We start from the raw sequence: 25,089 nt of genomic DNA on the forward strand, positions 1-25,089 counted from the left end.
CAGGGAGAGTAGGGCACCTCGACAACGCCCTCAAGGGGGAACACGGCGTCCACTGAACGTCGTCGCTGCCGGCCCGGCCAGAGGCCGAACAAGACTTTCGTCTGGCAAAGCACTCAACCCACAGCCGCCGCAGCTCCATGCGCCATCAGCCGCCGTCACCGCCACCGCCGTCTCCGCAGCCACCGTCTCCGCAGGACCTGCGCCGCAAGGATGACCCCACACAACCACGCCTCCATGGCGCCGGTCGCAGCGCCCCGCCACCTCCGCGTGCATGCCACCCGCACCGCCACGAAGCCGTCGTCGCCTCCGCGCGGACGCGCACGCACACGACCCCAACGGAGGCATCGACCCGCGGTCGTGCGAAGAGCCACCGCCGCAGCGCCTGGCAGCAGGACCACCACCACGGCGCCGTCCGCAGACGGCTCCCTACATCCCCCGCAGCGGCCGTGCCCGCCGGGAGAAGGCAGCAGCATGGGTGCAGCAAAGCGCGGCCCGCGGCCGAGCGGAACGCCGGAGTGCCAGCCATCCTCGATGCCCGCGCAGGCCTCGGATGTTGCCACGGAGGCGCCGCACCGCGAGCCATGCCTGCCAACCGCGACCCACAGCCGATCCGCAAGGGCCAGGCCAAAACAGACCAACAAGCGTCGGATCAGCAACCACCAACGTCGGATCAGCAACCACCAACACCGGATCTACGCCCCGCCGGCGAAGGACGGCGGCGGCGGTCACCAGCCGGCACGCCACTCCGGCGAGAAGAAAGAGGGGGAGGGGTGAGGGGAAACCTCCAGGGGAAGGGGAGGGGTGCGCCCGCCGCTGCCCTCATCGTGGCCGGGTGGACTTCCACCGGCGAGCTCCGGCGGCGGCGAGGCTGGGAGGAGGAATGGGCGGGGTGCTCTCGGGAGGGGTGGCGGCACCGCCCGAGTCGCCCTAGGGGGCGACGCGGGGGCCGGGCGATGGGGGAGGGTCAGGATCTCCACCTGTTCTTTATTAACATCACGGCAAACATTTCGACACATTTCTTTTGTAAAGCACTACTCCTTTCTAGAATATGTTCCACATTGAGCCAGCAGGTCGATTGAATTACTTGCGTAGTGTGACAAGCCCTTATACTAAAGCTAGTTATTCTAGGTGTATTTCTGACGAACTAACTGAAAGTTGATTCCGACGTTGCTTGCATTCATAATCAACATCATTTCCTTTATTAGCATGCCGATTTGAAACTTTTTGCGCCAGCCTGTGCTATTGTTTTAAATCTCTGGCTAAAGACGAAACAGGTTGGAGAAAACGTACATATATACATTCATTGTGACTAAAAATTAAAACTTTAACAATAGAATTCCTAATATCCAGAATCTACAAAAAATAAGCCATGCATGCAACCCAAATTGAAGAAAAAAATGATGATTACTACTATATCTTTCAATATTAAATAGGTACCATGGATGAGCTCATGCTGCCTTGTGTCTGAAAATTTCCATACCGCTGTTTAATTATCTGAATGAACCTCATCAAGCTTCTTTGTTTAAAGCTGGGCTGATGATGCCCTTGAGTCTCAAAAAACAAGCCTTCCAAACCAAAAAAAGAGACATGCATGCATGTCTTACAAAAGACAGATCCACTCACTGTACGCACAAGTACCACAACACGGCAGGCAGCTAACCAATACGTATTTCACAAGCACTCACCTGATGGCTCGCAGTATAAATACAGGGAAGGAGAAAGGGATGAAGAGCTCAGACCGGCACCGACATCGGCACATCGCCGGCGAGGGCTCAGACGCCGCCGCCATGGGCTTCTGGAGCGACGTGCAGTGGTGGGAGGACTGGCAGCTGCGGTTCCTCGTCCTGGCGAGCCTCTTCTTCCAGTACTTCCTCTTCGCCGCCGCGCTCCTCCGGAAGCGCCGCGTGCCGCCGTGGTTCAGGTCGCTGATCTGGCTGGCCTACCAGGGCGGCGACGTCGTGGCCGTCTACGCGCTCGCCACCCTCTTCAACCGCCACAGGAAGGACGAGGTGGCCGCCGGCGCCGCGCACCTCGACACGCTCTGGGCGCCGGTGCTCCTGCTGCACCTCGGCGGCCAGGACGGCATCACGGCCTACAGCGTCGAGGACAACGAGAACTGGAGGCGCTACCTGCTGGTCGCGGCGTCTCAGGTCAGTGCACGCAGCTATGGCAGCAGCAGCAGCAGCAAGCCAGCAGCCACGTTGTTACTACTCGCATGTTTGAACAGATTTATTATAAGACAGAAGTATTACTAACATTTGCCCTTGCCTCAGATCGCCATTGCCATCTATGTGTTCTGCAAGTCATGGTGGTTCCCCGACCAGAGGCTGCTCCGCGCAGCGATCTTGCTCTTCGTCCCCGGCGTCGTCAAGTGCCTCGAGAAGCCACTGGCTCTCCGGAACGCCACCGTCAACAGCATCGCCAACTCCTCCGACCCAACGATGGAATTGTCCATCGAAGAAGACGACGGCACGCTGCCAACAGCCATGGATTCGCTCGAGGAGTTCGTGACGGCCGCGAAGAGGTGCGTCGACGAGGAGGCCAAGAGGGATCCTCCCCTGTTCTTCGACGACACGATGAACGACAAGCCCTACCACCTCTTCGTCGACCTCAGCCACCCCTACTCCATCCGGCTGAGGAACCTGCAGGTCATGGCGGCGCGGAGCGGCAAGGAGGAGGCCCACGACCGCGTCCGCGCCGCCATCTCCCTGGCCTTCGACCGCCTCTTCACCAAGCACAAGGCGAGCTACGGCGGCGTGCTGCGCGCCGTCGTCGTGCTCCTCACGTTCGCCGACATCGGGCTGTTCCAGGAGAGCCGCCGCCGGGGCGCGTACGCCCGCGCCGACGTCGTCGTCACCTACGTCCTGCTGTGCTGCACCGCCGCGCTGGAGTTCGTGTCCGCCTGCGTCGTCCTCGGCTCCGGCCTGCCGCTGCCCGACGACCAGCTGCCCCAGTACAACCTCATCGGCTACCTCGCCGGCAACCTGAGGCGCCCGCAGGTCCGGCATCTCGCCTTCGTGCTGGGGGTCGAGGAGCAGCTCGACTGGCTCTGGCACACGGCGCCGCCCGAGCCGTCCCGCCGCATCACCGAGCTCGTCCACGACCACGTCGCCGGCGGGTGGAAGGGGTACATAACCGCCGCAGCCGAGAGATCGAACACGCCGAGGTCTCCGGTGGAGGATTACCGCCGGTTCAACGACGGTCGCGGCCAGCGGACGGTGGAGCGGGCGGGATGCGGCGGCGGCAGGAGGGGCGGCGTGGAACGGAGCCTGCGCCTGCCGTTCGACGAGAGCGTCGTCGTCTGGCACCTCGCCACGGAGCTCTGCTACTTCGACCACGTCGACGCCGGCGGCGAGGCCACCCGGAACAGCAGGGTGGTCTCCAACTACATGGCGTACCTGCTGCTCGTCCGGCCGTGGATGCTGATGCCCGGCGCCCGGCGCCGGCTCCTTCCGGCCGCGTACTTCGAGCTGAGGCGGATGCTCAAGGACCCGCCGGCGTCGGGGGATGAAGACGACGAGGAAGCGGGGAAGAAGAAGAAGGCGCCGCCGATGGCCATGGACGAGATCGCGCGGAAGATCATCCAGAAGGTGAGGAATCCACCACCACCACGAAACTCCGGCGGCGCTCGCCCCCCGCGACCTCGCAAAGCCGCCGGCGACCTCGTTCGCAACGCTTGGGAGCTCGCCTACGACCTCATGGAATTCTCCAAGAAGAAGACGGAGCAGAGCAGGGAGAAGAGACTCGACGAGGAGATCAAGAAGACGGCCGGCCAGCCCGTGAGCAACGAGAAGATGGTCGAGATCGTGATCTCAGCCGGGGAGGACGGGGACGACGAGATGTGGAAGGTGATCCAGGACGTGTGGGTGGAGATGCTCTGCTTCTCCGCCGGCCGGTGCCGGGGGTACCTGCACGCCGCGAGCCTGTGCAGGGGCGGCGAATACCTCTCCTACGTGTGGCTCCTGCTCTCGTACATGGGGATGGAGACCATGGCGGAGAGGACGCAGAGGACGGAGCTGCCCGCCGAAGGAGACCCCGGCGGTTTGGTGACGGCTCCGGATCCGGACGACGACGACGACGGTGACGAACCGGCACAGCCGCCAAAGGCTGGTGGAGCGCAGCCATCCGGCGCCGCGGCGACGTCGTCAGTTAATAAGAAGGCGGTGGCGGCGCCTCCGGCAGCGGTCTCCGGTGCAACCGTGGTGCCCGTCGACATTGTCTGACGGACGAACAACGCGCACGCGGTGACCTGTGGAGATTGTTTTGTGTTGCTGCTACTGGTTTCGTCCACTTTTATTTTCTGCACAACTTGTGTTTGCTTTGCTCAGATCAGGCTGATAGCCTGATACTCTCCATGCATGTTTGTGTGTGTGCACTCGCTAGTGTCTTTGGTGTTGCTAATCTTGTGTGCTACGGCTACGGCCTGTAATAATCTTGTTCTATCGATCAATAAAAGTTACGCAGGGCTTGTTGTGTTTTTCTTACACCGTGTTTGTATTGTGTTCGTCAGTACCGTAGAACACCTCGTTCGTGTGAAGTAGTAGCTGTCACCCAGCATTGGTGGGAATGAAGAAAAGGACCGGAGATGAGGCGATGTAGGTAGATGTAGCAACTCACCTGATGCAATTTGATTTCTTACACTAACAAAAGATGGATGACACCCACTGGACATCACCAAACAATCAAGGCCGCAAAGAAAATAAGTTGATGCAAATAAGAAATTCTGCGAGGACAGGTTGTTCCTCTCAATACAGCAAGTCTCAAAGACTAAAACTGGTGTTGTCAAAGGTCTCAAAGTTAATCATGTCAACCAACAATAGATATGAAGACATTTAAAGTCGGGGACATCAACATGACGTTACACCAAACTGGCCCCATGGCTCTCGAAAAAGAGAAGAATTCCCACCAAACGAACCACTCTACTTCAAATTTATTTACAATACAACACAATCATGTTGAAACAGAGTAACATGACTTTGTTCTGTAAAAGGAGGATAAAAAGAACAATTAGAGAAACAAAAAGGGAACTATATGCGCCATGTCAAAACTCTCTAAGGCTGATGCTCAAAATGGTCGGTGTTTATTTACATTGCGTTCTGTAACACTAGACAACAGAAGAAAAAGGAAATATCAACAATATATGCCAGAAAGCGGGCAGAGGAATAAAATGCAAATAGGGGATACTTCACATTTTAACTAGATTTCCAAAAACTGAATCAACCAAAGAATGCCTAGACAGGGGTGAAAACATATGCAACAACAACCGCTTTTTTCACAAAACCAGTGAGCTTTATGTTCAGAAAGTAGCTCATTCTGACCAGAAGTGCGAAGGCACAGCTTATCCTTCCCTAGGTTGCCTGCGATCAGATTATCAGAGAATAGAGGCGCTTAGCTTCCTTTTAGGAAACTTCTTTTGCCTCTGTTTGGGGAACCTGTCCAGTAACAGCATCAGACCGACATTGCTCCCACACATACCGATGGGGTACCTGCCATTTTGTACTCAGCATTGGTGAAATGACGAAAAAAATAAAAGGCAAGGATTAGTCAATGGAGAAAGATTTGGTAACTCACCTGATGCGATTTGATTTTCTTCGCCAACAGAAGATAGATGCAACCCACTGGATGTCACATATAAGGAGCAAAGAGTCAATTAAAAATTCTTTACAATATTATCTGCTAGAAGATGTTCAAATGAAGCAATATATAAATCAACTTTAGCAATCTCTCTATTCTAAGCCATGTTATACAGTCGTCCGACTAATCGCGATTAGTCGCGATTAGTCGACCTTATCGCTCCGCTGGCTTCGATAAGTGAAACGACTAGCTTTTGTCGATCAGATGTCTGATCGTCCGACTAATCGTCGCCTAATCGCGATTAGTCGTCCAACTAGCTACTTGGACGATCAGGCCAAAACCAAAAGATGTCCAGCAGACCAGCACTCCAGCCCGCCGCCTGTACTGGGCTCAATTAGGCCCATTAGCCATTAGGGTTAGGTTAACTATATAACTTGCACCACGCAGGCACCGCACAAGAATATGGAGTTCTGGACAGTTCAAACATCAAATCTCACAAGTAAGTGTCGCCAAACTGACTATCATTGTGGTGTTCCTGCTTGCTATATAGTATATAAGTACATATACATGTACATATATGTCGTGGGATATATAGGACGACTATAGCGACGACTAGGACCGACTAGGGTCGACTAATCGACCTGATCGACGACTAGTCGCGACTAGTCGCCTTATCGGTGCCATGGCGACTAGGTTCGACTAGACGACTGTATAACATTGATTCTAAGCTCAGAAAAGTATGGTGAAATGAGGAGGATGCACAATTTTGTTGCTGCAGCAAATCAATCTTTAAGGTTTAAACAAGACCTTATTCGAAGGAGATGCTCTTTGTTGCCTAGAAGTAACTGAATTGTGATAAGTAAACATTTACCATAGTAATGAATGAACATAGAACACAGTAATGAATGAACATAGAACACAGTAAACATTTGATTCTTCGAAGTTGCAGGAAGACGTGCTCATGTAACTGTGGGATTACTTTTATCAAAGTAAATATTGGTATAATAGCTGTGGCGTGAGATCTGTAGGAGTCAGTTTAGCTGAAGCAAATACAGTCATTTCACAAAGGCTAAGTTGTTTTCCATCCAAGCAAAACAAATGATTGTTAATAACATGAACTACAAGTTCACAGCCCATCATAAAGAACTATCCAAATGTGGGCACAAACTGTAATTTTGCTGAACAGAGGACACATACAGCAACGGTCTGCATTTCTACATTTGGCGCTCACAAAAGATTTTAAGAGCTTTGACACAATGTGTTAAAAAAAATGAAGCTCAGCAAGAGAATCATGGTACACTGAAATTATCAAGCAACACTCCTTTAGAAAAGGTGATAAATCTTAATTTTCAAGTTCATTGCTAACTAAAATAAGGTAGGTAGAAAAAAGGTATATCAAGCTACATTTCAATAAAATAATGCATCCTGTTCGGCCCATTTCAATTCTACAAATGACAACTTCGTCATGAACAATACCTTACCAAAAATTCAAATAAGGACAATTGACGACAAATTTTCAGGGAATCAAAAATAGTACCCAGTAGGACTTCACATTTATCTCAAGCAATAATGCATCCCAATTCCCAGATAACTCATTAATTTTTTTTAGATCAGATAACTCATTAATTGGAGTTCTGCATATTTAGTTACCCGAATGCCTGTCTTATTCGCACAGATTCCTCCAAGCAAGCAATACAATCGGAACACAATAACTTCTCAACTGAGTAGAAGTAATCAAGCAATAAACAAACAGAGCATACACATAAGCACAGTGGCACATATATTTACTTTACCTTGATGACTGTCATAATGAAGATCTTCACAAAGGAAGTCTGCTTCTTCACAACCTTCCTCTGTGTCACGACAACTGGCTGCAACCTCGGCTGCACCTTGAGCAGAACAGCCGGGAACGGCGCCGCGTCCCTGCAGAGCTGCTTGGCAATCTCCCTGAGCAGAACGACCTGCGCCTTCTCGTCCCCCATGGACATGATGGCGTGCCGCATGGACTCCCGGTCCGCCTCCAGCGCCTGCAGCCTCGCCTTGAGCTTCTGTATCTCCTCCACCTCATCCGCCCAGCCCCCGCCCCCGCCCCCGCCCCCGGCCGCCGCCGGGACGCCCACCTCGCTCCCCCCGAGGTAGCAACAGTCGATGGGCACGCCGTGCACCGCGTCCACCGTGTAGACGCGGTCGCCGTCCTCGTCGTCGTCCCCGTCCGGCGCGTCCCGGCGGTCAAAGAGCGGGAACTCGTCGGCCAGCGCGACCCGGGGGACGCCGTCGCCGGAGAGGACGACCCCCTTGGGGTCGGGGTCCGGGCTAGGCGTTCTGTTGAGCAGGTGGTGGGTGCGCGGGGTGCCCACGTCCGCGGGCGCGGCGGGGTGGTAGTCGAGGCACCGGACGGAGCGGTAACCGCCGTCGTCGTCTTCGTCTTCGTCGGAGAAGCAGCAGGGATGGAGGAGCCCGCGGCGGGAGGCGGAGGCGGAGGCGGTGGGCGAGGACGGGAGCGAGGCCGCCCGCGGGTGCGGCGGCGGCGGGGACGGGGAAGGGAAGCCGAGGAGCAGGAGCCGCGCCTGGCACGCGCGGAGGCGCGCGGCGAGCGCCCGCGCCGCGGCGTCCCGCCTCGCGACCTCACCCCGCAGCGCGTCGCGCTCGGCGGCGTCGTGCGCGAACCGCTCCTCCGCGTAGCGGCGGTACTGGCGGGCCTCCATCATGGCCTCCGACTTGTCGCGCTGCAGGCGCAGGATCATGGACATGGCCTCGCTGGCGGCGCCCGCCGCGGCGCCGCGCTCCGCCTCCAGCTCCGCCTGCAGGCCCGCGAGCGCCCGCCGCTGCCGCGCCAGCGCCTCCCGCAGCAGCGGCGCCGCCGCGTCGCCCGCCGCGGGGGGCGCGGCCGCGGCCGCCAGCGAGGCGTCCCCGCGCCGGGCGGGCACCGCGACGCGCGCGGCGGGGGTCACCCCGGCCCCGCCGCAGAGCGGGCAGGGCTCGGCGTCGGCGTCGGCGCCGTCGGGCGGCGGCGGCGGGTCGTCCTCCCCTGCCATGGCGGGAGACGGGGCGGCGCGCGCATCCGCGGGGTGGGGAGGGGAGGGGAGTGGGGGGGTTGCGGTGCCGCGGCCGGTGCCGCTTCCGCCTGGATATTGGGGGGCCTTTTGGGGGAACGCGGTGGGCCGGCTCGATGCGGCCGCGGTGGGTGGTGGGGTGGAGTGCGGAGGGCGCGGGGTTGAGAGCTCGCGCGGCCCGTGGTGGCGGTGGGGACGGCGCGGCGCGGGTGGATCGGCAGGGAGAGGGCGTCTCGGCGGGATGGCCGGGCGCGGGCGGGGACGCCGGCACGGGAGGGGACCGAGTCGCCGCGGACCTGGCCAGCCAGTGGCGGCAGGGCGGGTTGGCCTTGCCTGCCTTCGCGAGTCGCGACGCGACGCGGACGGGCGGGGTGTCGTGCTGGCTGGGCTCGGCGACGTGGCGAGGAGGGTTTACTGTGCCTGTCACGGTCCGGGTTACTTACTTTTTTTTTGTTCTTATTACGGTGCAACGCGGGGCGAGGGATGGGGGAGTGAGTGAATGATTGGGGCGGATGCGGGTTGACTAATCGACGCCCGCGAAAGGGCGGCGTGGGCGTGGGAGCGTTCCGTTTTTATTTTTTTAAAAAAAAAAAACTTGTCGCGCCGGCCGCGTTGAATTCAAACCGGGGCGCCGAAGGCGCGAACGCCGAACAGCGGCCCATCTGGTCTGTCGCCAAGCGTGCAGCGCGCTCGCACATGGTTAGTAGGCCGAATACGTCGGAAAAACTCCTAAACTATTCTTGCAATCATATTTTTTATCGGGAACGGGAATGCCGGACGGGAAAACGAAAGCGGTATTACGGGACATCGGGAACGGAATAATCCGATCGGGAGCATGGCGATTACGATCGGGACTTGGAAACTCAATACGAGAAAATACATGTAACCACTTGAAACATTACGTTCGAAAAAATACTCACAGCTATGCATAAGTTATACTCAAACAAGAGACGTAACCAAACATTCAAGCAAAGCACAAGATGATAGGCACACCGCACACAGCAACATAGCAGCAACATATTACAGTTTAGTAGTCTACGGACCACAAGTCCCCAATTCCAAATTTAAAAATAAATGCCACGACGGGCAGCAGTATCATGACACTCTCAAGTTCACAGGCCACAACTCACAACCATACTGACCATAGACTAGCAAGTCTAGCATACTAATAGACAAGAACAAGACAAGACATCAGAGCACAACTTAGCAAATCTAGTCTATGCCATAGTAATCATGCTCATTTCTTTGTGCCCCATCCGTTTCTTCATCACTGTCAGTGACATCATCATCCTACAAGAAGAGGAAGAAGCATCCCTGCATCCGATTGACAAGCACAAATTTTTTAGAATCAAAGATTAACCAAGCCATAGAGATTCAAGGTTTTTAATACAAGTATGTACAGATGAGCACATCTTGCGCTGCTGCCCAGAAGATCCTTACTAATTCCTATCATGCATAGCAAATAAATAGATGCACACAAGTACAGGACAACAACATCTAATGGACAGTAGTGCAGATTTTTTTATTACCAAAAATCTTATAAGGAAACAGTAGGTTATAAGTAGGCAAAAGCATGTAAGTGTAAGTTCTGAGAAGCAACTAATGGACAGTGGTGCAGCATTTGAATTCTATTACCTCAAGGTGCAGCTTCGAAACAAGGGTCTCAATAACTTCAAGGTCACTAACAATGGAACCAACCTTCTTCTCTGAAAATCAGCAAATATAAATTAGCAAATATAAATCAGCAAACAAGGCATAAATCACTAACAACTGATGACATGTTGTAACTAACCTCTTCTTTCTGCAGCAATCCAATCTTTGAAGCATATCAAAGCTTCAACAATTTCAGGTTCAAGGCGGCTACGGAAAGGATCAACTACACGTCCACCAGCACTAAAAGCAGATTCAGAAGCGACCGTTGAGACTTGTACAACCAGCAAATCATGAGCTATTCTTGAAAGAACAGGATACTCATCAGTCTGGTTCTTCCACCATGCCAAGATATCAAACTGACCAGTAAGCCTGAGAGGTGGATCTGCCATATACTTATCCAACTCATTCATGTCATCACCATTAGGTCCACTAGACTCATATAGGTAGCTCTCTAGTTCATCATCTCCACTGTCCACTAAAAGGTCTGTTGTATCAATATCCATATCACTAGGTACATTTGATTTGCTTTTAGGCCTTGAAGACATGGGTGCATCATTGACATAGAACTGGTACAGTTTCTTGATGACATCAACAAGTTGATCAACATGAACATGAGATGCAGAGCCAAGGAATTTTCTCATGTAGAACTCTATAAGCCTTTTCTTATACCTAGGATCTAGGAAACAAGCAACAGCAAGTGTGGTGGATGACTTCTTCCAATATTTTTCAAATTCTACTCATAGAAGTAGCCATTGCACATATAGTGGTATCTTCACTAAGAGACCAGTTATCAAGCAACACTTTTATCTCACAAAACCCTCTATAGAACAGATTTGCAGTGGGATATTGACTACCAGACAATAGTGCAGTGAGATCAAAGAATTTCTTCAAGCATTGGAAAAGTTTGAATGACATAGCCCATTCACTAGGAGATGGAGTAATTTTTTCATACCTACGGCGATCTGATGATTTCAGCCTCATGAATGCATTCTTATAGTACAAGGCATCTCGGAGCATCAAATAGGTTGAATTCCATCTTGTTGATACATCAAGTGAAAGACCCTTGTTTGCATCCAATCCACACTCATTTGCACGCTTCATGAGCTCCTCCCATTGCAAGGGAGATCCTTTTACAGCAAGTACTAGCTGTCTATTATTCTCAATTGTGGGTCCAATAACACTCAAACCATCCCTAGCAACTAGGTTCAATATGTGACAAACACACCTCACATGAAAGAAAAATTACATCACATACCAAAGATGAAGCACTAGCACTGGCCCTTAAATCTGAGATGATGTCTTTGACTGCTACTTCATTTGCTGATGCGTTGTCCAAGGTCAGAGCAAACAACTTCTTTTCAATATTTCACTTAACCATGAGTTCAGTAAATGTCTCAGACAACTTGGCACCAGTATGACACCCACCAACATGCACAAAGTTCACAATTCTTTTCTGCATACACCAATTTTCATCTATCCAATGCACAGTGACACACATGTAAGATTTGTTCTGATTTGAAGTCCACATGTCCATAGTGGCACTAATGCGGCAAGAGACAGATTTGAAATATGCATACAACTTCTCTTTCTCTTGTAAGATCATGTTCATGATTTCTTTCCTAATGGTAATCCTAGCTTTATTGGAAAGCTTGGACGTAGGGATTTGATGAACTGAACAAAATATTCATGCTCTGGTATATTAAATGGGTACTCATGCATGACTATGGCCAAGTAAAACTTTCTCAAGCTCGCCTCTTCATCATACCTGAATGGTACCACAACCTTGATGCCTTTTCCATTGTCTTTTTCCACTTTTAGCTGCTGCTAGCCCTTCACTACACTATGTGCTACCCTCAAATGAGTCCAAAATCCAGTTGTTCCATAATTGCTCTCACATCTGCCCTTATGTTTACATTTTGGCCATTTGCAATAAGCCCACCTCTGAACATATGTCTTCCCATTGTCCTCAATGACCAGCTCCTTCTTGGTGAAATGCTCCCACACATCAGATGTGCACCTCTTAACCCTCTTTCCCCTATGTTCATCTTCATCTACGACCGGATCATCACCTTCAACAATAATGGCATTTGCAGCATCTGTTCCTACTGCCTGAACACCACCACCAGCACCATCAACAGCAGCAGCTGCAGCATCAACAACCCACCAGAAGCAGCACCAATAGGAGAACCATCGTCACTGCCACCACTACCTGCTGCACCACTCAACCCTCCATTTGGACTTGGCAAAGAAGCTACATCAGTTCCTGTTGCTCGGCTAGATGTAGGAGTTGCACTAGATAGACACATATCTTGACTAAGAACAGGGCTTCCATTTATTGAGCTTGACCTCTTAGATCCTACAAACGGAAAAATTCAAACATATACATACATATTCAGATTCAATATACAAGAAAGATTATCTATTTCTGTTAGCAAAGGTAGTTAAAATGGGCAGTTGGGCACTGCACGGACAGATAAAAATGGAATGTTTAGTACATGTATAGTGTTTGCAAATTTTTTACAAGATCTACTCATCTGCATGACTACAAGTGCTGAACTACATATCTATCTACTCAGATCAACTGACAATTCAGATCTTTCTAATTTTATTTACCTGCTGTTGAAGGTGGAGGAAGAGTGGTGCTCTGCAGCACCACCGGCGGCAGTGGCGGCTCTAGGATGAGCCGACGAACCAGCAGCAGATGTGGACGCTGTTGCTTGCTTCATCCTCGGCTCCACCGCGCCGTCGGCCGACGGGCCTGGGGCTGGACCTGGGGGCGCACCATCGGTTGGTAGGCCTGGGGCTGGCGGCGGTAGAACCTGGAGCCGACAACGGAATTCCTGGGGGGCCGGCGGCGGTGGTCTTGGGGGCGGCGACGGTGGTCCTAGTGGGGGCCGGTGGCGGTGGTCTTGGGGGCGGCGACGGTGGTCCTGGTGGGGGCGGTGGTCGGCGGGCCTGGGGCTGTAGGTTGGCGTCGGTGGAACTTGGGACCGGCGGCGGTGGACCTGGGAGCGGCGGCCGATGCCGGTAGGCCTGAGGTGGCGGCGGATTGCGGCGGGCTTGGAGCCTGGGGTCAGGCGGAGACGGCGAATCGCCGAATCGGGGTCCAGTTGTCCAGAGCAGCAGCCGCCAGAGAGAGAGAGAGAGAGAGAGAGAGAGAGAGAGAGAGCAGAGAGGTTGGGGATGGGGAGTGCTCGAGTGGAGATTATGATTTAGGGCTACTGGGGGGTGGCAGCTGGTGTGTAGTGGTGGACTGGTGGAGTGAGTGACCGCGCGGTCCGCTGGGCGGGCTGAGGCGCGGGCCGGAATTGAAAATGGGCCAATTTGGCCGCTGCGCGCGCGGTGCTGCATATGTGGCTGGGTTTCTATGGGATTTTCCCACGGGAAGATTCCCGGGATTATACAGGAACCGTGAATTCGGTCAGGAAACACCTCTAACTGTTTTCGTTCCTGATTCCCGCCGTTTTTCCCGGTTTTTTCCCATTTTCCTGTTTTTCCTGTCTAAACGGTATTCGATCGGTTTACGCGGTGTGCGGTAGCGGTCGGTATGGGATTTTCCTGTTCCCGCTTTCATCCATAGATGCCCATGCTCGTGCGTGATTGCTCTAGCACCATGCGTGCCCGTGCCCATGGAGCCGACCCGGTGGTTAGTTCTTCGCCTGTTCGCCACTGCTTTACGTGGTTGAGGGCGTCCGCAGTGGAGCTGGCGACGTCGCTGGTGGACATGGAGGAAAGAGAGATCGGATACAGGAGGTGGCACTACTTTGGGAACCGGGCATGAGAGAGGGAGAAATTTTGGTAACCGTGCGAGACAGGTGAGATGAGAGTCGCTAGCGAGTGCCTTTTTCTACTGTTCACCGATTAAAAAAACCAAATCGCTAGCCAAATCGTTCACAGTTGCGGACGCCCTGAGGCCCCGTTTGGCCGGGCTTCACTCAGCTCCAGCTCTAGCACTGTAAACTACTTCAGAGGCGGAGCTCAAGCTTGCCATTGGGGTCCGCCGACCCCGACGAGTTTGGAAGATTTCAATAGAAAAACACTATATATTGGTGTTAAGAGTGTTAATGACCTGTCCTCGTTTACACTAGACCCCGGTGGTTCCACGATCTGGCTTCGCCCCTGACTGTAGTGGAGTCAGGAGAAGCTCCAACAACCCAGCTCCACCGGCTCCTTATTTCCCCTAGGCAAAGCCAAGCGGAGTCGGAGCTGTTTTTTCTACTGCTACAGGGCAAAACAGTACAACATAGTAATTATGGAGCTGAAGCCGGTGGGTGAGGAGCTCTACTAAAGAGGCCCTGAGTGCTGGGCTGCTGGAGGCAAGCTGAGCGGACGTAGAATACCCATCCACAAGAAGGCTGGTTGCAGGTCAAAGCTCAAGGGTGAGCGCCAATGGAGACGACCAACATCGCGGAGTAACAAGATCCGCAACTCCTTAAAACTCGATGTGCAATGAAGACCGCCGGATCGGAGCGGTGATAGGAAGGGCTGAGAGGAGAATGATATGCTCCGACCGGAGGGCCGAGGGGATTTATTTAATTCACGATTACTCTGCTACTGTTACAGCTTAAGATGGCGGCTGCGAGGTAGCGGTGTCTGATCCCGGCAACCACCTGGAGCCTATCCTAGCAAACTGCTCCCTCCATCCCGTTTTATTCGTTCCTCCGAAAGCGTGATTGTGAGGGGTCATGCTTCCTGAGCGACCAATAAAATAGGACAGAGGGAGTAGTAAGGCTGCCTCCAACAGTTGGAGACAAGTTAGCTCACGGCTACAGTAAAAAAACAGTCAGCACAATACCTTGGCACTATACGTTAGAACCCATGCTGAGAGAGGAAGTTTAGGGTCGAGTGCTGAGCGAACTAGGCGCTCTGCAGCGCTCTAGCTGTCTGAAATCGATACTTTTGAGCGATTAAAATACTTACGAGCTAGCCTCCACGCCACCCGTTGGAGGAGGCCTACACAACTAAACTAGAAGGCTGTTAGGCCTTATCCAGCGGTTACAGTCAGTTACCAGCTATAGGCTAGTCCATGTCAGCACAGAGTTGATTTTTCCAACACAGCAAGCTTTTACCACACTCTTTAAGATATTTTTGAAACCCACATCCATTGGCGCGCAACCACTACCCTGAGCAACTGAAGAGAGAGGAGGCAAGGTGAGCATGGAAAAGCGTGTCACTCGCTAGCGTGAGATTAACCGCTAGCTATCTTCTCTCTCCATCTTCTCTCACATCCACATCAGATGGAATCCGACGTGAGCAGACGATTTCACCGGCTGTTGGAGGAGGCCTTAACGCAAAGAGGGCGTTGGTCCCTTACCCCTTTTATCGCTAGCAAACAACCATGGTCGTGCTCCATGTCTACAGGGCCATAAGATGATGAGAGAATAGCACACGACGCCCCTGTGGTACGGCGCTTGTGGGTAGGGAGTGGGGATCGTGTGTCGATTGTGACCGGATGGATGGGCCACGCGAATTGAGTAGCCTGTAGCCCACGCGCGCACACGCTATGAGACAGTTTTTTTTTTAAAAAAAAAGAAAAATTGTGGACCGTGCGTTGCCGCGTGCTCTTTGAATTCGAAATGGATGGCGTAGGTGCGAAAGGAGCGTGTGTGGGTTGGGTTGTCGTCTGGTGTTGATGTGGGCTTGTGTTGGCGCGTAGCAGTGGGTCATCAACAATCCTTCGGTCAGGCCCATGGGCTGCAAGCCTGCAACGTAACATTTTTGTCTCTAGACAGGACGGGGCACGTGGCTGGGCTGCACGCTTGTCCTTTTCTCCTTGCAGGTTGCCAGGCCCGTCTTCGGTCCAATCACTTTTATTTTTGCTGCTCGTGTCGTTCTTACCTGCCCGTCATGGCTAGCATTGGCATAATAATAATACTAAATCCATCCTAAGAAGATTGCAACTCTCGCTTCCCACTCCCCGAGAAGTCAAATAATTTTAAATTTAATCAAATCTATACAAAACAGTATTAAGATTTATATTACAAAATAAATTCTATTAAATTAATCATTTAATGTATTTTTATATTAAATCTATTTAGAGACATAAATGTTAGTAATATTTTATATAAATTTGATTAAAATTAAAATTATTTGACTCCTCGGAGACTAGAGCGAAAGTTGCATTCTTTTTATACAGAGAGCAGAGGTTCTTGCTTGGCCTCCGCCCCTCGCCGCCACTCCCACCGCAGGCGCCGCAGGCAACTCTTGAGCCGCACATCCTTTTGGTGCCACGGCTTGCATTTCTAATTCCAGGCCCCACGGTGGGGCATCACCGGCGGCGCGGTCCGCTGTGCAGCCGCGGCAGCGATTGGTACTTGGGAGTTGCTGCCGCCGCCGCGGAAGCTTACATGCAGGGCAAGATAGTATAATCTTTTTCATACATCAGTTGGAATATACAGCTGAATTGATTACCGTTATTGACAAAATCGTGTATTTGGCAAAGGTGCATGACCAAAGCAACAGAAGTTCAACTTGCCACCTAACCAAACACAACCCTACGTTTTGTTACAAAGGAAGTGATTAACGACAAAATGCATTTTGTTACAGAGACAAAGGGATGATAAAATGCATCAACTTACTCTTTATCTATCTTTACCATCCAAAGTGATTACGAAAACATTTTCAGATAGTAATTAAAACTGTTGATGAATAAAAAACAGATGAGAGGTTTTTCAGTAATACTGGATCCAAACAAGAAATAGAAGGAAAGCCCAAACAGGGATTCCCATGATCCTATCGCTCTCTCTAAAAAAAAAGGGATTCCAAGTCCAGCAGCACGGGAAATCAAAAGCTTGCACTTCCCCGCCGATTCCTATACCATATAGTTTCAAAATCGTGTTCATATCAAATTTGCTTACTTGGGTCGATCTTCAAGCCCACCACAAATTCAAAAAAGAAAAAAAAAACATAGAAGTGCAGGCACTTTTACAATTCAGCTACTATTAAACAGTCAGAACCTGATCATGCTGATGCTCATGGCACCTAGTAAGCATGCAACAGGCTTGAGATGCTGTTTTGTCGCGTACGTTATGATTGGCTGCTAGTTTTTGTTGTTGATGACAGAACACCGTTTGCCACCTCTACATTTTGTAGTATATAATAGTGATACAAATACATATAGACAAACGATCAGGTGCTTCCTCGTTTTCTTTTGATATCAGTACTTTTATTTGGATGATGCCAGTCTATGTATAGTACCGTTTTCGCCTACAATATGTTAATAGAAAGTACATAAAAAAGTATAAAGATTGGAAAATACTTCAATTTAATAGTAATTGTTTATGTTTAAATTTTCTTTATATTTCTGTCAGTGGGCAATTTTTTTAAAAAAAATGTTAAAATATGCACTTCCTAGGCGTCCATTTGAAACATACATGAAGGATATCACTACCGGAGACCAGGAGTTCGCCGTGTGCCCGAGGCGTGGGCGGGCGCGGGCGAGCGCGGCGTGGGCGGGGGCTCCCGGGGCGGCATGGGCGGGGGCTCCCGGGGGCGGCGTGGGTGGAGCTCCAGCGGCGGCGTGGGCGGGGGTCCAGCGGCGTGCGGACCGGGCGGCGCAGGGGCGTGGGCGTGGGTCGGGCAGGTGGGTGCGGGAGTGACTGAGGGTGAGGAGTGGATGAGGGAGAGGGAGTTCGAAATGGCTAAGTGAGAGGGTGGTTCGCCGTGTGCCAAATCTACGGCACACGGCGAAGTTAAGACTTCGCCGTGTGCCAGATCCAAGGCACACGGCGAAGTAATGAGTTCGCCGTGTGCCAGATCCCAGGCACACAGCGAACACGACATTTCTATATTTCATGTAAATGAAACTTGTATTCTTTTAAATTTTTCAATGTCATTTTCGAAATTTGTTTTGAAAGTGAAAACAAGACCTTAAAGTTCACTAAAGAACATGAATATAATTTTTTCACTCATGTTAAATCATTATGTCATGTACTAATAGTTCAAATTCAATTTATATCAATTAAAGTTGTATAAATGCAGTTAATATGTTAAAATTATCAAACAGATCCAAAAAAAATGCAAAAAATTAACATGAAGTCATTTTTATTCTCTATTGCCTATATAAAAAGTGTAGAAACCAAATTCAAATTTGAACGTGTTTGCCCTACAAACTTCTTCGGGAAAGTTTGAGTTTATAAGCAGCGTATGTGACAAAATGTGCGGAACTCCCTCAATTTTTTACCATAGATTCTATGTATGATAGCATAAGAAATCGACAAATCTCATAATTTTCAGACTTCGTTTGAATTTTTTAAAATTTTACAACTATTCGGTTCTACGTTCACGAGAACTTTTTGTGAACACCATTTTCAAAATGACAATGTCAAGTACGACATGAGCTCTTACTGTGCACTCAGAAACACGAATATCATTTTTCCAAGAATTTTCTTCTATTATTTTATGTACTTGCAGTTCAAAATTTGACTCATCCGAAAAATTCGTTTAACAGATACAAAATTTTTATATATAGCGAACATTACGAGAAAAATACCAAACTTTAATACAGAGTACCAAGCAATGTCTCTGCAGCGTAGAAAAAGTTTCGAGTTTGAAAATTCAAAATTTTCAAACTGTTTGCCGTGTGCCAAGAAAAAGCACACGGCGAAGTGTCTTGTTTGCCATGTGCCAAGCTATAGCACACGGCGAAGTGGCCTGTTTGTCGTGTGCCCCATGTGGCACACAGCAAAGTTGAGCGCCCGTCAACCTCCGTCGCCCCTCCGTCCACCTCCGTTCGCCACCTCCGCACGTGAGTGGCACGTGCACGAGGTTTGCCGTGTGTTTTGAGGGTGGCACACGGCAAAGATGGTAATATGCCGTGTGTTTAGTTTTTGCCATGTGTTTCTGGGGCTGGCACACGGCAAAGAGTCAATTTTGCCGTGTGCGTCGGTTTTGCCGTGTGTTTTATTTGCGGCACACGGCAAAGGGGCTGTTTGCCGTGTGCCCGTCTTTTAGCACACGGCAAACTATTTGGCACACGGCATATTAGTCGTTTCCGGTAGTGTATGTGATGAAGAAGGTAGGTAAGAACTTACTAGGTCAAAGCTTCTATCAGAATTCTATTGTGTTGCGCTGGAATCGAATCACACCCTCCCACTAATAAACTCTGAACACAATCTGTTATTAATCAACTGGGTATGGACTAATCTATACATATTACTAAAGTGAATAAGGTTTCAATCCAAATTTTTGGTTTGGTACGTTGGTTTGGTCCGCCTATGTTATTGACAGGTGGGCTTTAATCCATCCCATATGCGAGTCGGACCAACCCTCTCCGTCCACGACTCGATCATATAGATCTCTACAAATTAACACACGGGCATCAATACGTATCTGATACTTATAACAACTTTGTCCTTAGCAACGCACGGGCATAATTGCCTAGTAAGATAGACAAGAGCTATCATCACTTATTTTGTTTGTTTGCTGGACAAAGCCTAAATGAGTTTTTGTGAGTGTACCAATCATTCATTTTTATGTTGCTTCTGGCCTGGCCAGTGGGCCCTATTAGCTTGCGTCTTGAAAACTGCTCTAGTGTTTTCTAGTGACGGCGCTTAGGTCCTTCTGTTACTAGTTCATTAGAATTCCATTATGCTTTCGTCAGCAATGCAGCCATCTAATGATCCCATTACCTTATATATGTGGCATATGCCAGTAGCTAGTCTTCACAAGCTCATAGTGAATTTGGAAGGAAGCTTATTGCTGCATCTGAAGGTATGTTTTTGCATTCTACTACAAAGTTGATTAGTTTTCGAATTAATTAATCCCACTTGCCTTGAGTCGAGGAGTTGGCCAGAAATCAAACAGTTAAATTCGGTTCTTTGCTAGGCTTGAGAATTCAACTTCAGAATTTGCCCCAATTCCACGAGATTCGGTTACAATAGGAAACCTACCCACATTATTAGAGCCCAGCCAGTGCCGGTTTGAGTCGGATCATCCGAGACCTCCCTCCCATCTTGGATTTCCGAAAGAGAGAAAAGCTCGGTCAGGAAGCGAAATGGCCTCTGTTCGTGTGGAATAACTGAGAGAAGGAAAGAAGAATGACGGAGCACTGAGGCTAATTCCCTATGCCCCAATTTCTTGCCATTCACAGGTGGCAAGAAAGTTATTAAGTGTGCAAGAATTTTTTATTTAATTTCACTCTCTTTTTAATTCCCTTAGATTCTATTTCTCCAATAACTTTATGCTTTCAAAAGACTGTTTAAGTCATAATAAACACCTGAACTTCTTACAATATGATAGAAAACCAAACGGTTTGTCACTACTCAACTAATATATGTGCCCATATTGTTTTTGTTTGTTATATCTATGAGGCCATTTACATACAAGGTCTAATGTATTTCCAACTCAACTTATGTTCTGGCATGGCAGTGGTATTATCAACGCCAAGCTGCTTCACTCTAGCTCTACTAATTGTGTAAGCATGTGTGTCACAAGCGGCATCCTTTGGTTCTCCATAGTTCTTTCTTTCATCACTGTGGTAATCACCAAGGCTACACGAGGAAGAACTAGGTTTAATCCAAAATGCAATCGACCACCACCTCCTGAAGTTAAGGGTGTTTCTGTCATTAGAGTTTTACATACACTTCTTACAAAGGGCCTGCAGGCAATGATCCATGATCAATATACAACGTTGGGGAGTGTGTTCACGATAAGCTTTTTTGGACACAAGGTAACATTCTTGATTGGGCCTGAGGTCTCAGCGCATTTTTACCAAGGTTTGGATTCAGAGATTAGCCATGGTAGTGGCATCGAGTTCACTGTGCCCATGATTGCAAAAGAGGTTGGCTATGGTGTGGATGCTGCCACCAGAAATGAGCAGAATCGCTTCTACTATGATGCACTAAAACCATCGAAGTTGAGGAGCCATGTTGGTCCGATGCTTCAAGAAGTGGAGGTAAGTAACGTAGACCATGCATTTCTGGACTTTGATGCCTTAATCAAAGAAGATTTGTTCCCAGAGGAAGTAACTAACACCTATTTAAATATTGTTTTGATGCCTTAATCAAAGAAGATTTGTTCCCAGAGGAAGTAACTTGAGGGACCGAAGCCGGCGACCAGAGGGGGGGGGTGAATGGGAGCCGATCAAAATTTCTTCCGAAATTCAAACCGTCGGCCTATATCTCTAAAATCACCCATGCTCTCAAGCGTTCTGACCAAAGTTTGGAATAGCTATGAAAAGGATAAACCAACACAAAAGGTCTCGAATGAGCGAGCAAAAATCACAAAGCAAATCGGAAGCGAATCGGGAAAACAACAGTCCTGTCTGCCTGGACCGGCCTGACCGGTGCACTGGACCGGTCTGACTGGTTGGGCAATTCAAAACCAGACTGACCGGTCTCGCCCACCGGTCTGACCGGTGTCGTCCAGAAAACCCGCAAACAAACCTTCAAACCACGAATCTCGAGCAAACGAAGTCCAAATCCAATCAAACTTGGAGGAAAGCTTCGTAACTACCCCGAGAACATATCCCCAAAAGATCTCACCCAAAAGATTCACGGATCGAGAGAAATCGAGGAAAGATCAAAGAGGATTGGGGTTTTCTCAAGAACACAAAATCACCAATTCGTGAGAACCCATGATTTCAGGGGGTTTGGCACTAGGCTATATGCATAGAAATCGTTCCAAAGAGTTCATCAAACCACGAAATCAAGGGTTGTTCTCCTCCAAACAAGAAACACACCAAAAGAGGAGAATTGGACCCAAAACGCAAGAGAGAAGGGGAGGATGAGATGCTCAGCACACACAAGTGAATCTCAAATAAATTTCATCTATTAATCTCAGAGGAATTCACCTATACAAAGGCTAGAGCCATCCGCCCATCATCCACCCACTAGATTGAAGAGAATAGCTATAATCTAAACTCTCTTTGCGTTGGAGACCTTGGCCCTAACCTGAGCAGGGGGAAGGGAGAAGGAAAAACTGAAAAGGACTCAAGAGACTCGAAGCCCTCCACCTGGAGAAGGGGGGCTTTTATACCTAGCTGCTGCGGCCAGACCGGTCAGACCGGTCCAGGGGACCGGTCAGACCGGTCGGGTCTGCAGCAGCCCGCTGTACAGACTCGATCGACGGCAGAGTTTCTTTCTTCGACTCGAAGTCTTTGCTGCGATGCCGCCACGTCGATGAAGTACCGGTCCGTGGTTTTGGAGGGTCCGCGAAACCCGGGTAGGTGGCCGGTTTTGAGAAAACCGCCAAAACCTCACGCACGGGAAGATTCCCGCCACCACGCCGTGGCCCTAGACGCCGTTCCCGCCTCGGTCTTCTGACAGCCCTAGACGCCGCCCGACGCCCGTCACTTCCTCGCCCGCAGCGAGGCCCTAGACGCCGTCGACGCCCGTCACCTCCGCCAGTCCCGAGACCGACGCCCGTGCCTCCACGACTTGGCGTCTTCAACCGCCGTCCGCCTCCTTGGTTTTGTGGCGCAAACCAAGAAACCCGCCTTCCGTCGCCGCTTGCGCCCTCGATCCAGGAGTGGACGCCACAGCTGCCGCCCGGCCCGAGCTCCTCCACGGCAACTCTCCGTCGACACTCGACGCCTGTGTACCTGCAATCCAAAGACCAAGCGCACGATCACACCGCACGGTTGACAATTCACTCATCACAGGCAGGATAGAGTACTCTCATTCCTCATAACTAACACCTGTTTAAATATTGTTTCCCTTAGAATTTAAAGTCATTCAAGACAGCTTGGAACTTGATTAATTTGAGCCATGCAAAAAAAGTATGCTAGTTGATTTTGGCCTTGGATAAAATTTGGCCGTCCTAATTGGTCAGAATAAACTATCTCTCCATTTATTAGCTTAATAAGCTACTTTTGTAAAAGCGTCTGAAAGAAAATCCACATCTCAGTAACTACATCGTACCCAAAGCAACACATAACTAGTTTTGTTGGAAACATGGCATAAAACGCCATCGATCAGAAAATAGAAGGTTGGGGTTACGCTGATCAAATTATCACAGTGTATGATATCTATTATCACTGAAGATGAAAGTACGATTTTCACCATAGTTGTCAAGGATAATGCACTATTTTTTTTGTCCATTGCAATTTCTGATTAAAAAACTAACAATTTCAACATTTATCATTAGTTGTTTACTGTGAATGATCATTCACTGAATGATCATGTGTTTACATACATATTCTGGGTTCGCTGCTGGGAGTTACATTAGAATTCTGTCCTTACAATCATTACATGCTTGCCCACTCGATTCAAAAGGCACTTAACTTATTACAGCATGGTCATGAATTTTCTACAGGAATACTTTGCAAAATGGGGACAGCAAGGCATGGTTGATCTGAAACAAGAGCTTGATCAGTTACTCATGCTAATCTCAGGTCGATGCTTAATTGGGAAGGAGGTTCGGGAGAAATGCTTGATGAGTTCATTACTCTGTTTAACGAACTCATCAATAATGGCATGCGCCTAACCAGCGTATTATTCCCATATGCCCCAACTCCAGCAAACCGACGACGTGACCAAGCGCGTGCCAAGCTCTCGGAAATGCTCATTGAGATTGTAAGATTGCGCAAGAGCTACAACTGTGTCGAGGATGATGTTCTGCAGAACTTGATAGATTCCAAGTACATAGATGGCCGCTCCACAACAGAAGCAGAGGTCGTTGGGCTGATCATCTCCTTGCTCTTTGCAGGAAAGCACACTAGTACCATCACTAGTACATGGACAGGTGCTCACCTGCTTGCCAATGCAAAGTGCTTGACATCTGCCCTCGAGGAGCAAAAGCAAATAATCAGAAAATATGGGGATAATTTAGACTACAATGCCTTCCAAGAGATGGACACCTTGCACTGTTGCATCAAGGAGGCGCTGCGAATCCACCCTCCAGCACCAATATTTAGTCGGAAGGTACACAAAAACTTCACTGTGCAGACAAAAGATGGTAATGAGTATGAGATCCAGAGAGGGCATACCATAGTAAGCCCAGTGTTATTCAATTGCAACTTACCTCACATTTATAAGGGCCCGGATGTGTACGACCCAGCCCGCTTTGGTCCTGGAAGAGAAGAAGACAGAGTTGGTGGTAAGTTTGCTTACACACCATTTAGTGTGGGAAGGCATGCTTGCATAGGCGAGTCTTATGCTTATTTGCAAATTAAGGTGATCTGGAGCCATTTGCTAAGAAACTTTGAGCTCAAATTGGAGTCTCGTTTCCCTGAGACCAACTGGACCAAGATAACCATGGAGCTGAAAGGAGGAGTAATGGTGAGTTACAAGAAACGGCAGCTACATACCACCTAGGTAGTTGGTAAATTGGTGTGTGCTTGCCATATATAGTTATGTATGGTTGCATGTGTAATATGTGTGTATGTTGTTTGTAAGCCCACACAAGTGGTATGATGTGATGGTGCCATTTGTCACAGAAGTTAAGGATATTTTCACAGTTAGAGAATTAGACATTAGTACCATGCAGGAACCATCAGTACCAGTTTCGCGCCCGGTACCAACTGATCGGTACGAAATGCGTCTGCATTTAATATCAGTCGGGGTGACCGGTACTAAATGACGAATTTATTACTGGTCAGTAACACCAACCGGTACTAAACTACTTGCCATGTGTGCATTTGGGGAATTCTTTTTTTTGTTTTTGTTTGTTTATGTTTCTTTTATTTTCCTTTCCAGTTTTAATTCCAATTCGTATTTATATCCGTTTGCGTTTGCGTATTCGTATCTAGCATTTGTATTTGTATCTAGCATAGCAATGACTATATATCATATGTAACATATATGTACAATTTATATACACTTCAATTATTACAAGTACTTTAAATAATAATGCATACTTGGGATTAAAT

At 49.5% G+C, this 25,089-nt stretch overlaps 2 protein-coding genes and 1 pseudogene across 2 annotated transcripts; 2 read left to right on the plus strand and 1 right to left on the minus strand.

Moving 5' to 3' along the window:
- Positions 1 to 1,737: 1,737 nt before the first annotated feature.
- Positions 1,738 to 4,484, plus strand: LOC120685453. The gene is made up of 2 exons (XM_039967375.1): positions 1,738 to 2,150; positions 2,274 to 4,484. The coding sequence occupies exons 1-2, from the start codon at positions 1,788 to 1,790 to the stop codon at positions 4,221 to 4,223; spliced, it is 2,313 nt and encodes a 770-aa protein (XP_039823309.1). The 5' UTR covers positions 1,738 to 1,787; the 3' UTR covers positions 4,224 to 4,484.
- Positions 4,485 to 4,777: 293 nt separating this feature from the next.
- LOC120685454 (myosin-binding protein 7-like) lies at positions 4,778 to 8,919 on the minus strand. The gene is made up of 3 exons (XM_039967376.1): positions 7,368 to 8,919; positions 5,572 to 5,618; positions 4,778 to 5,486 (listed from the first exon to the last, which is right to left on the minus strand). The coding sequence occupies exons 1-3, from the start codon at positions 8,607 to 8,609 to the stop codon at positions 5,372 to 5,374; spliced, it is 1,404 nt and encodes a 467-aa protein (XP_039823310.1). The 5' UTR covers positions 8,610 to 8,919; the 3' UTR covers positions 4,778 to 5,371.
- Positions 8,920 to 20,700: 11,781 nt separating this feature from the next.
- Positions 20,701 to 24,603, plus strand: LOC120684589 (annotated as a pseudogene).
- The last annotated feature ends 486 nt before the right edge of the window (positions 24,604 to 25,089 follow it).

This window comes from Panicum virgatum, chromosome 8N (assembly GCF_016808335.1).
Source record: "Panicum virgatum strain AP13 chromosome 8N, P.virgatum_v5, whole genome shotgun sequence".
Taxonomy (NCBI): Eukaryota; Viridiplantae; Streptophyta; class Magnoliopsida; order Poales; family Poaceae; genus Panicum; species Panicum virgatum.

Bases quoted from the DNA above. Each gene is read 5' to 3' on its own strand.
- LOC120685453 (XM_039967375.1), top strand. From the start codon at position 1,788: ATGGGCTTCTGGAGCGACGTGCAGTGGTGGGAGGACTGGCAGCTGCGG. The intron at 2,151-2,273 runs GTCAGTGCACGC...CCCTTGCCTCAG, and splicing joins TGCTGGTCGCGGCGTCTCAG to ATCGCCATTGCCATCTATGT.
- LOC120685454 (XM_039967376.1), bottom strand. From the start codon at position 8,609: ATGGCAGGGGAGGACGACCCGCCGCCGCCGCCCGACGGCGCCGACGCC. The intron at 5,619-7,367 runs GTAAAGTAAATA...TGTGACATCCAG, and splicing joins TCATTATGACAGTCATCAAG to TGGGTTGCATCTATCTTCTG. The intron at 5,487-5,571 runs GTGAGTTACCAA...ACAAAATGGCAG, and splicing joins AGAAAATCAAATCGCATCAG to GTACCCCATCGGTATGTGTG.